Below are 13,057 nucleotides of genomic sequence, written 5' to 3'. Positions count from 1 at the left end.
ACTTTGAAAATTGCTGCATCACATCACATGCATGAATATTCCGTCAGCTACTTTTTCATATAAGACATCTGTTTTGAACCAATTCTTGCAGTATGTGGATACAATCGTGCGAAAGTTAGGGTTGGTCGCTCATTTTTTCATAACTGTTCACTTTCAGGACATCAAATTGGACTAGGTTTATCGCGGTCCTAAGAAATGTTCTTAGAACGAGATGATTATATCTTTTTGTCTGGTGTGCTTCCCAAGCACAGATATTAAACTAGTATAAGTCTGAACGTCGTATAGAATCTTCAATCTATTGGGACGAGGGGGCTTTGTCACTTTTTTTTTCTAAAAATAAACTAATCGAAATCGCAGTAAACAGATGGTGTATTTAACTGTCGTCCCTGCCTGTGAAGCAAGGCAATCACGAAGCAAATGTATGGGGATATTTGACCTTGAAACTTTTCGTTAATTTTCACTAGTTAGTAATTGAAAAAGAAAGTTATAATGAACATCACATGCTGCCACAAAAGACGATCATTAAGTCTGTCGCAGTGGCCTTTTTACCCAATGCCCTTCTGGCATACAAAAAAACATGGGTCAATCAGTATCTAAACCATGAAAATCCATTCACAGGTTATCTACTAGCTGGAAAAACCTGGAGAACCGGGAATTCTCGGGGAATTTCACCCAACTTTAGGAAATTCTTAAAATCTATGGCAATTTTTTCCTTACAGTATTGTACCCAGACTCGGAAACGACCCTACTAATCTAATTATCTAATATCTAATCCAATTAATTCAGAAATCAAGCCAGAACCCGGGGAATCACATCCCGGTCAATCCATGCAAAGTAAAACCAGCTGCGTTAATCAGAAAGTAGAACGACCGACATTTGCATAAAAATATAAAACATCTTCGGAATGCGCAGTCCGGTTTCTCCAAGGGTGCGCGCAATGATATTAAACTGAAGTTTTTGGAGCGTCTTAGTAGAATACGAAACCTAAAAATAAAAAATAAGAAAACTTATCCAATTTAATTCTACTATGTGTATTTTATTCACGACAGATACGTATTTCGCCTTCGACTTGCAAGCTTCCTCAGTGTCTGTTTTCGAACTGTTCGAACTGTGGCTTAGAGAAGGAAAATTAAGCATAAACACTTCCGCGTGGTTTGCAGAAAAACACCACGGGGCGCGTTCTAACGTAAGCCGTAACAGCCGCTAAATAATTCGGGACCACGAGAACACAGCGCGCATTGATAAGCGATGAAAGTGCGAGTGGTGCTCTCCATTTATCCAACTTTGTTTATCAATACTCAAAACTTGATATTCTGGCTTTAGTTGAAGGCTTTCGCGGCCAGCTGTTAGCGTACAGGACAATTGCGGTGCTAGTCCTATGGCCCCTATGGCGATCTGATTTAATTCTCTCGGCAGCTAACCTTCGTCGTTTTGATAAGTATGGTAAATTAAAAAAGCAAACATTCTAGAATTACATCCCGCTTACCATTTTTAGCTTCGACCCCTGGCATGCCGAAGCTTTACGAAGTTTACTCAAAAACGTTTACAAGCGGTTATATTAATTATAAGCACACATTTTTGTCTACGTTTAACTGGATACGTAATTAGTTCTGGTTTAGTTTGAGCTTCAGATAATCCTCTTAAATATAGTCTGAAAAATATAACTTTGATTGGTATGACTCAAGAGGCTGAATCAAAATTTAAATCCAAATTAATAGTTAACAGTATAGTTAAATTACGACGTACGAAAAAAAAACAGATAAATGGAAGGATTACAAGTTCATAGAATTGTAGTTTTACAGTCAACCTATATATCTAACTTAGTTGGTTCCGAGGTACGATGCTGACCTAACAAAGCCAGTTGTCGTATGTTCGAATCAGAGGCGCTTCACGATTACCTCTCGCGGGTTTTAGTTTGCTGTCATCTAATAAATTGGGTAAGCTGGTTGTCTCTGAAGCTACTCTAAATTTATGTTTTCGAATAAGCTCTTTGAGTAATTCTCGCTGAAACGGGGCCACTACTGACACGAGGTCTTCAAATATTGGAACTTTTGCGCTTAATTGATTGAAAATGGTTAAAAAATAAGAATTACGCTTTTGCTACCTCCAAATAGTGGACCCCTCGTGCGCCAAGGGGTCTAACAGGTTCAAAAAAAGTTGAATTTTGAGCAAACCTTGAGATCTATATCATGTGATATTTCATAAATTTGCCATGAAACAACTAACAAATGGCTCGGTTCTATAAAGAAGAAGAACAGGGTTTTCAAATGGAGTGAAAACATTTTTGTCGGCCATCTTGGATTTAGTCGCCATGTTGCATTTTATCAAACAATCGCCATTTTCACCATGAGCCCCCCAACCGATTTTTATTTTAAGATTATTTTTTAATTTTAAAATTGGAAAGCTGAGAAAAAATGCTACAGAAAACATTCATAAAATTAGGTATACAATGGCATTAACTGAATAAAACAACCAGTTATTTGTAGCAAGGTTCACAATTTTCATATAATTATTGTGATATTTCCAAAATCTGCAATGTAACAAACTACAAACGACACGGTTATGTAAAGAGGAAAGATAGGGCTTAGAAACAAAGTGAAAAAACTACAAGGTATACAGCCCTAAGGGTTGTACGAAAGGGTGACGTAGGACTCTGTCATATGATACTCATTACATTGATAACATGTTTTAATCGATGAAGTATAACTTTATGTCTGATCATTAGATCAAAGACTAATCCAAACTGCATTTATGGCATATGCATATTTGAGTATCTGTGAGTATCATTGTTTGAGTGTTTATTTGTAAAAGAAGAGCGAAATATTCTGATTTAATTCTTCATTGAATCAATGGTGGTTTTGAAAAAAAAAAATTGTTTGGTGGCCCTGAAAAGAACTATGTTTGATCTGATAGCACTTCTTAAAAATCAGTACTATAATTACTGTTGCCAATATATAGATGGATGTCGTCATTCGATCCTTTAGACTCTAGGATGATGATTGCCCGCTAATACAGGAGTGATAGGAAATACCAAATCACTGTAAAGTAGAAATGGATTAGTTTTATCAAAATACTGACCGTCCGTCAGTGCGATCGTGCGATAAATGAGCAAACGGCGAACCTAGTGTGCTATTTTATAGTCACTGGCACTGTCGTTGCTACTTGTAAGCTAGTGTAGGTATGGGAGAAACCAGATCGGCTGCTGCTCCTGCTCAAATAATTATCCGAATGGAACGTTAACCATTTAGAAAGTATAGAAAAAGCTTCCCATTCTTCAATTACTATAATTCTTATAAGAACTGTTTAAGACCACAATGGCCTGCTGCTGAATTTGCTGTCCGTCAGTCGATCCGTTTCCATTTGCCTTCAGTGTTGGTTTGTGATAATTGCCATTGAAACTGCCACCAAAATGCCATCGGGTTTGCCTCGAATTGTCATCGATGTTGCCATTAATTGCCGCGAAGGTCGTTGGATTTGCCTCCAATTGCCGGTGTTGCCGCCAAAATGCCATCGTTTTTACCTCCACTTGCTGTTGGTGTTGCCGCCAAATGCCGTTGGTTACGCCACGAATAGCCGTCGATGGTAAATACTGACTGCCAGTGCGATCGTGCAGGCCCGGGACGCGGCTGGAAACCAGATCGACTGCTGCTGCTGCTCAAATGATTATCTGACGCTGATTGTGCAAGCACTTCCCATGTTTACCATGGTATAACGCAAAATGGAACGTTAACCATTTAGAAAGTGTAGAAAATTCTTTCCATTCTTCAATTACTATAGTTCTTATAAGAACTGTTTAAGACCAGAATGGCCTGCTGCTGAATTTACTGCCCGTCAGTCGATCCGTTTCCATTGCCTTCAGTGTTGATTTGCGATAATTGCCATTGAAACTGCCGCCAAAATGCCATCGGGTATGCCTTGAATTGCCATTAATTGCCGCAAAAGTCCTTGGATTTGCCTCCAATTGCCGGTGTTGCCGCCAAAATGCCATCGTTTTTACCTCCAATTGCTGTCGGTGTTGCCGCCAAATGCCGTTGGTTTCGCCACCAATAGTCGTCGATGATAAATACTGACCGTCCGTCAGTGCGATCGTGCGATAAATGAGCAGGCGGCGAACCAAGTGTATCATTTTATAGTCACTGGCACTGCCGCTGCTACTTGTAAGCTAGTGTAGGTGGTGGAGGAAACCATATCGGCGGCTTAAATGATTGTCCGACACTGATTGAGCAAGCTATCGAACAATTTCGCATGTCTGCGATGGGGATAATGCAAAATGTAACGTAAAGTGCATCGTGTGGGATTCACGTTGGCCATTGCCCGCTGATTCCGCTTGTCTTCGGGGTCGGTGTTGCCGTCAATAACCATCGATGTTGCCAATTGGATTGGAAAAGGGGTGTGGCTTACAAAGTGGTCTTAAAGGTTATCATTTGGATCCAAATCCTTTGGTGTATCTAATTGTCGTCCGTGTCTGTGAAGCTAGGCGATCACAAGGAAAATGTATGGGAAAATTCGACCTTAAAACTTTACACACATTTTCACTATTTAGCGTATAAAAAATTATTATTAGTATGTTACTATAAAATTGCTGGACATTTTATCTATCCAACGACATATTAACTGTTATGTTTCGCTCAGTAGTATAGTAGCTATTAGCGTTTGAAATATTTCATTCAAACGTTACACTTCTATTTTTCGTTTTTACAAAGTGCTACCCTGTCCCAGTATAGTAAACAAAGACGTAGTCCTACGTCAAAAATTGGCGGTCATCTTGGATTTGGCCGCCATGTTGGATTTTATTGAAAAATCGTCGTTTTCGCCATAATTCCCCCAACCGATTTTAATGTCAAGACCACCATCAGAAAGCTGAGAAAAAATGCTATAGGAAACATTAAGGCCATTGCAAATCATATCAAAAATTTTTGATGCCCCCCCCCCCCTTGGAAATTGGCTTGAAAGATCGGGGGGGCAAAAAAATAATTTGTAGGATATGAGTTGATTTTTTTTTATAAAATCAATTGTCTTTGGGCTCTACAGCCTGAAAAACTTGAAAAACGAGTTGAGTTAACGCTTCTAACATGAAATAGAAATGGAAATTCAAACAGCGGAATTTCCGAAAATCGGCCAAAAAAAATTTTTTTCGTAGATTTTTGCATGGAAATTAACAACGAATATATTAAAAGCAAGAATAGATTTGGTTTTCACGTTTAAACTTAAAATAAAAATGCCTAATATCCATATTTTTTTGCTCGATTAAAAAATTCTCTTTGTTTTTTTCGCCCCCCCCCCCCTTCAGTGGCCCAACACCGGAGGGACAAAAACTTTTTAAAATATTTGTAAAGGCCTAAATCAAATTAAATTAAACATTAAAATCGGTTGGGGGTATCGTGGCGAAAACGGGGATTTTTTGATAAAATCCAACATGGCGGCGAAATCCAAGATGGCCGTCGATATTTTTTCACTTCGTTCATAAGCCCTATCTCGCCTCTTTACAACACCGTGTCGTTTGTAGTTTGTTTCATAGCAAATTTGGGAAATATCACAATAATTATATGAAAATTGTGAACCTTGCTACAAATAACTGGTTGTCTTATTCAGTTAATGCCATTGCACACCTAATTTCATGGATGTTTCTTGTAGCATTTTTCCTCAGCTTTTCAATGGTGGCTTTGAATTGAAAATCGGTTGGGGGGCTCATGGTGAAAACGGCGATTTTTTGATAAAATCCAATATGGCGACCAAATCCTAGATGGCCGCAAAATTTTTTTTATACTCCATTTGAAAGCCCTGTTCTTTTTCTGTACAGAACCGGGCTATTTGTTAGTTATTTAATGGCAAATTTATGAAATATCACATGATGTAAAGATCAAGGTTTGCTCAAAATTCACTTTTTTTTTAACCTGTTAGGCCTCTTGGCGAACGAGGGGTCGACTATTTCGAGGTATCAAAAGCGTAATTCTTATTTTCTAACCATTTTAAACAAATTAAGGGCAAAAGTTCCAATATTTGAAGACCTCGTGTCAGCAGTGGCCCCGTTTCAGCGAGAATTACTCCTATGAATCATCAGTCAGCGTTTTCAAGGGCAATACGGAACTTCAAATTATTTCAAATTTCTTCGGTTAGCAAAATAGTTTTTTAACCAGGATCCTTCTCAAAACTCAATGACTCCAAAAGCCAATTTTGTGTGGCTCTATTACTTATTATAAGTACCGCAGGTTTTTTTGTGATCTGCACCAGCATTTTATTGCATCAACTTTACGTAGTGCTACGTTAAACAGGCGGTTGAGTCTTGAAAACAACCTTCCACTTTTTATCATTGGCATACTATTAAAATATCTTAATATTATTTGCTGCAAATGTTTCTGGAATAACACAGTTTGAGCATTATATGAGTAACCTGGCATTTTTCCTCCAAACCTGGAAAAACCCTGGAAAACTCAGAGAATTCTTTTTTCGAAACCCTGATTCATAACTGGCCGAGCCATTAGCGTTTAAAATTTTTCATATTTTTGTGACGCGATGACAAATGAGTGTAGAAATGAGCAAAATGAGATAAGAAAGGAGGGAAGTGTGAAAAGTAATGAGAAAATATGTGGAAAATGAAAGTTGAAATGAGAGAATAAATAAAACAAATAAGAGAATCAATGAGAAAAATTGAAAAGCAAAGGGAAAAATAAAAGGAAATGTGCCAAATGAGAAAGTAAATCAAAAAATGAAGGAAGGAATGTGCGTAATGAGCGACGAAATGAGCATAGTGTAAGAAGAGAAGATAAAAACGAGTGTAATGAGAAAAATTTAAAGGAAATGATAAAAATGAAAGAGTAAATACGAGAAAGAGAAAAGAAATGAGAATAATTAGAGATGAAATGGGGAAAATAAGAGAAAAAATGAAACAAATATAGAAGCAATGATAGAAAAACTTGAGAAGAAATGGGAAAAACGAGATAAGAAATGAGAGACATGATAGAAGAAATGAGAAAAATGGGAATAATAAAAATGAGAGAAATGACGAGCAAAATGCGAGCAGAAATAAGACTGAAATGAGATGAAATCCCCGAACACCCGCGTTGAGAATCGTAGCTAACACGCTGACAGACGAATAGCGTGGAAAATAATGATAATTTAAGTTGTACAACCTTGATAGGTTTTAGAATCGTGTTTTATTGGTTAAGTATATAATTTTGTTTAAATCAATGAATATGTTATGCCAATTATCGTTGGCCAACTAGCAATAAAACACCTGTGATCCACTAGGGTGGTGAGAACTGGTGCTCTTGCGAAAACTTGTTCCGTTACCCTATATGGAGTGGGAAAGTCCATAGTATGCAACAAATGGTTATAGACGTTTAGCTTTTTAGAACAAAGTTTGATTAATGCGTTCTATTCTTAAAGAAAAAAATCAATAAACGAGGATGCTAATTTGCCCAAATATCTAAAACATCCATCAAAACCGATCATGAATGTGTCAAATTTGCAATCGTAGCATACTTCACTCAGTCTAAAATCACAAATCAAAGTGACCTCAGCCCCGGTTAGCCACCGCACCACGTCCGTCCAGTAATCGGAGCAATCGTTTTTCTCGCAAAGTGCGACATCATTTTACTTAAATGAATTAAACTAGACCTAGTGGCCCTCGTGCGTTGGGGTTGGGGTCAGCGCATCCATCATTCGCCGGTTCGCAAAATGGTTCACAACCACTGACATCTCTCAGTTCAGTCAGCGGAGCAGCGGTCACTTGCAGCAGCTGATTGTGCCATCATACCCATGCCCGTTCCGGCATCCACCATTCATTGTCATCTAATTTGATACATACTAGTTCACAACGCATTGAGAACTGCACACATTGACTAACTCTGGTCAGGTCGCTACTACTAACCTTTGCATGGCTTGGCCGCCGCCGGACCGGCGCGGCGGACGTTTGTAATCACATATCGGTCTACTACCGCTTAACATGGCTACCGAGTGAGTTTGTATGGGGGTTCCATTCCCGGTCCCGAGGTATGACCTGTCCCTTCTTCCCCCGGGCCAGTCCATTTGGCATGTGGGATGTTGCAAGTTCTGCGACACTCACTAGATTAGTACATCTGTCGCAGTCGGCCGGTTTGCTTGCTCACTAAAAAACGCGCTTTTCCACTGATGGTGACGATCCCTTTGATAGTAACCTAACCTAACTTAACCGTCCTTGGTGTTTTGTGTTTTCTGTGCTTTGGTTCATAAATTAGAGTTACATGCGCTAAAGTTCAGTGTCAAAAGTCAGCCAAACGACCGACTAATTGGATTTAATTAAATACGAACTTCTTCTTTTCTCTTCTTTTTTTATTCCTACGGTGTGAATGTAACAAAAACAAAAAAACGCGTCGAGCAGTGCGGGGAAAGTGGACCGATGATACCGAGAGCGGGGCATAGTAGAATTGGCTGAGCCGAGCAACCGGCGGGTGGAACAATTCCGCACAGCGGAAACGATCTTCATTCTGGACCGGATTTCGGAACAAAAGTGTTGAACAAATTATTGTCAGTTTTTCGGATCAGTGCAAAGGTCAAGTCAGGTGAAATTGTAGTAAATATCTTTCCATTTTAACAAGCGATAGGTACATGTAGTAAGTTGAATTTTATAACATTTATAACATCTTCGAGAGAATAGCACAAATTTTATTCTACAAAAAAACTAGGCATTCGCCCGTGTGCGTTCTAGCAGTTAGTCCCAATATGATAGTTTGTAAGTGTTTCCAGTTGAAATAGCCCGTGTTACCGATCGACGAGAGAAGCTATTATTGAATCAAATTCAAACATTTCTAGTGTGGCGTAGCGCAGCTACGGTGGTGTCCCGTTGAATGGGCCATTCGTTGATAAGCTAAGAAGACAGTAAATAAAGTGAAATACAAAATAAAAATACTCAGTCGAAACAGTCAAACTCTAAAATGTCCGACCGCCAGTTGTCGCTGCTGGAAGAGAAGAAACCTCTGAACAGGATATTCATGCGTCCGGGGGTAATCGAAGAGGAACCGGATTCGCTGGACAGCGTAATCGGAAACCTGCCGCTGACGATCGTACCCAGTTTGGCGCGAATTTCCACCCACGGAAGCGGATTCAGTCGACAGGAAAGTGTGCGGTAAGTATCTACTGTAACGGTAACGTCTAGCGTGTGATTGTTCTACAATCGGTTGTTGAATTTCGAGTGTTTGTAAACACCGAACGTTCTTTGTGGTTATCTGCGCTAATCCACGAGCGGCCCCGGTATGTAACGTGGCATGTGCAATGTCAATTGCGTTCGGTGGCCATTGCTTTGATGATTATATATTTTTTTGTTTCGAGATGGCATTGGACGGGAATCTTCTAGATTAATTTCATGGTCAGCAGCCGATTCCTTATAGTGTCCGATTGTGATTGTTTTGTGATGTAGATATGAAATTTCATGGTTAACAAAGGGCTTTTATAGTTCTATTTGTGTGGTCGTGGTATTGTTTGCGGTGGGATTATCGCATTGGAATATTCGATAAGCTGACGTATTTGGATTACAGTTTTCTCAGTGCAAAAAACACAGATGGGATGTACAATATGGTCAGATTTTTTTGTAAATGCATTTCAACTTTCAAGCGGCACTGACGATTGTCATATTTTTGAAAGCAATGATTGATCACACGTTCCTTTCTTATTGCGAAAAATAAAACGATGACAATCCCATACATTTCAGAGATATTACTCACTCGGTCTGTTTGCCTGTTCAAATAGCATAAAGCTAGATGAGTTATTTAAAACACTAACCTGCAACTGTGCTGCAACTGCACTATTGGATTTTGCTGGCAGAATAATGAACACTAATCCTTTTTCGTTCAAAAAACCGTTCCGTCGGAATGCAGAATAAGGTTGGTTGTCTCTGATAGCCGTGTTCTGCATTGGTGCACGGGTCATTTTCACAGTACATACATAATTTCTGAGCGATGAATTTTTAAACTTTTTCGCAATTTCATCTGATGTGGGCAACGGTCATTAACCAACACTGTATTAACCTTTAAAGCGCACGGACAATCAACGAAAGCTGAATGCTGGTTTTGAGTCAACTTCCTGTGGTAAATAATCACTTCACTTTATAACTAAACATTTTATACAATACACTTTTGTTCATCGAATGGCAACGTTCATGTAGATTGCAACTGTTGAAGATAATTCAGATTTTCTGGACAGCCTCTTAGAAATTAGAAAATTTTCATCGAAAATCTCACGCGAAAAACTTTGACGGAAACAGTTTTTTTTACGTTCAAAGTCGTGGTTTACTGCGATTCTCGCCGCTGACCGGCGTACTATTGCGCAAAGCTGGCCAAAAGTAAAAAATTCAAATTCAAGTTTTTGCCATTATTATATTTTTATCATTTGCTGGACTATTTTGGGAGGTCAACCTGAAGTAAAAATGAATTTTTGACAAATGCCTGAAGTTTTTACCTTTGTTATACTACAACACGAAGTCGATAAGGTTCGACGAAATGAGCAATGTCTGTGTGTGTGTGTGTGTGTGTGTGTGTGTGTGTGTGTGTGTGTGTGTGTGTGTGTGTGTGTGTGTGTGTGTGTGTGTGTGTGTGTGTGTGTGTGTGTGTGTGTGTGTGTGTGTGTGTGTGTGTGTGTGTGACGCTTGGCTTTAGTCGCCTGTTTCTCGGAGATGGCTGAACCGATTCATTCGCTATTACGCTTATTTGAAAGGTGTTATCACCTTGTAGATCACCATTGAATTGTTTTGCGGTCCGACATTTTGTTTAAAAGTTATAAGCAAAAATGTAAAAATTATGTGACATGATTTTCTCCGTAACCGCTCAACCGATTTCAACAATTTTAGTATCAAATGAAAGCTCTTGCTACCGGAAATTTTTTGGGAGAGTTTTATCGAAAACTATAGAGCGGTTCAAAAGTTATGCATAAAAATGTGCTTTTTCAAGGTGTCAATTAGTCGAACGTTTCTCAGAGATGGCCAAACCGATTTATTCGATTTATTCGCTATTAGTCTCATTTGGTAGGTAATATAGCCTCATAGATCACTATTGATTTGTGTTTTGATTGGATGTTTAATTTAAAAAGTTATGAGCAGTCGTATACAGCGTAATAAAATTTACAATTAAGCTTATACAAATTTGGAAAAAAGTTTATGTCCTGGTCTCGAAATATTGCTCAAGGGGGGGGGGCAAGAAAAAAATAATAACATCAAACCTTCAATAACTAAACAAAGGAGAAGAAACCAGTGTATATTTTTCCAGATTAATAAAAGTTCAATACAAAAAAGTTGTACAATACTTAAATTTTAGTTCAAACCAAAACAACTTTCAAAATTTTTTGATCCAAGCACATAAAATAAGTATTCTGGTAGAGATGAATCAACTTGAAAATACGTATAACTTGACCTTCATTTGAATTTTGTTTTTTACTTGCATGTCACTCGGTTAGTTACCTTGTATTTTAGAATAATCCAAATCTCTGTCACTTATTAGTTCAGAACTCGATAACCACAAAATAGTATCGGAATCTAATCTTCTCGTCAAAACGGCAATTTGGGTCCCTAAAACCTGTTTTACTTGGAACGCATGTGCAATGCTACTAACATTTTTTAAGAAAAAAAATTCTGACACCATTCACGTGTGAAACCGTTTGTTTCTTGGTCAACCTTTTAGTCATATGAATATCAGCCCATTCCTCAGCTGATGCTGGATCTCAACAATAACGTGTTTATCTTTGATATATTAAGGATGCAAACGGCACTATCAGAAGCGATTGTATTTTAAGGTGCACTTGAAGAGGTTTCCAGCATTTGCTGCTTAAAACCAATCTCAAAACTTGTAATTCTACAAAACTGCGATAAAACAGCCATAAAACCCTTTTAAGGCGAGGGAGGCCCACACTAAAGAAGGTTCTCAAGAAAATTTCCTAAGATCCTTTTAAAACTTGTAATTCTTATCGATATCTATTTATAACGACTTCCAAGAGTCGCTTGAAACAAAAAGAAAACCGCCACAAGTGTTGATGATTTTATGGTTGCCTCTTCAAAGAACACTTGCAAGACATCATACACTTTTCACAGCCTTAAATGTTTTAAATTGACCAAGAGCTATAAGCTATAAGCATTCACAGATACTGCTATTTCGAAATGGGTATAAATGAAAATTGAAAATAAAAATGGTGATAAAAGCAGCTGCTTTGTTGCTCATAAATGAGAAATTTTTCATGCCACGCTCGGTTTGTCGATGTTTTGTGGCATAAAAGTTAAAAAATATTAACGCGCCAGTTATTTTTGCTGGATTATTGAAAAATTAAATTAATAAAAAAAATTAATGATTTCATGAAGAAGTTGATAGCTACCAAATTTTTAACTAATTGTGGCAAAAAGGCTTTTATATGTCTAAACATTTATTTAAAAAGATAAGATCACTCACGGTATTGCATAATACCATATTTATAAGCGCCCATATGCAATTGCCTACAATTTCTAAAGTAATCAAAATAGCCCTGTTCGCCATTTTTTCAATGGTTTTATCCAAATCAACCCGAAAGCGCTTATTAGACTAACATTTCTTGCACAAGACAAAGAAAATTTTTCCAAGAGCGCGATAAGTTCATCAATGCTTATTGTATTCTTGAAGAAGACACGTTGCGCTTGAATAAGAATTGTTTGAATTACTTGAGGGCACCAAGTTTTTGCAAGATAACCATTCTAGTATAAACAAAGAAAACATCAACGAAGTATCGACGTAACGTGTTGTTTGTGCTGTTTGGACTGCACGACAGTTCCAAGTGTTTAATTTACAATCGGTACAACTGTTTTTAAAAATTATGCTTCAACTGCTTCAGTGCCTTCAAACATTTTCCATACAAAGACATCTGACTCTATATTTAGTTTAAAAAATACTAAAAGCTCTAGAGGAAACCCGCACCGCCTCTGGCAAATGCATCATTACCGGCACTGTCCTATCCCAGTTCAGTTAGTCCTGAGATCTTTATTGTTTTGTGACTTCGCTATCTGTTCATATGAAAGAGTTTTCAAAATATTACACAGATTTTCGCTCAATTTTCGTTTAAAAGATCTGTA

At 38.0% G+C, this 13,057-nt stretch overlaps 1 protein-coding gene across 1 annotated transcript in view; it reads left to right on the top strand.

Annotated features, from left to right (window-relative positions):
* The first annotated feature begins 8,665 nt into the window (after window positions 1-8,665).
* The window catches only part of LOC128744063 (G protein-activated inward rectifier potassium channel 3-like), a 33,229-nt gene continuing 28,837 nt past the window's right edge, over window positions 8,666-13,057 (top strand). The window contains exons 1-2 of the mRNA XM_053840821.1: window positions 8,666-8,710; window positions 8,791-9,103. Of these exons, the coding sequence (XP_053696796.1) occupies window positions 8,913-9,103 (191 nt within the window). The 5' untranslated portion in view covers window positions 8,666-8,710; window positions 8,791-8,912. The remainder of the gene's footprint in view (window positions 8,711-8,790; window positions 9,104-13,057) is intronic.

The sequence above is a fragment of the Sabethes cyaneus genome, chromosome 3 (assembly GCF_943734655.1).
Source record: "Sabethes cyaneus chromosome 3, idSabCyanKW18_F2, whole genome shotgun sequence".
In the NCBI taxonomy this organism is placed as follows: Eukaryota; Metazoa; Arthropoda; class Insecta; order Diptera; family Culicidae; genus Sabethes; species Sabethes cyaneus.
This window is presented reverse-complemented; position numbering and strand designations above follow the sequence as displayed.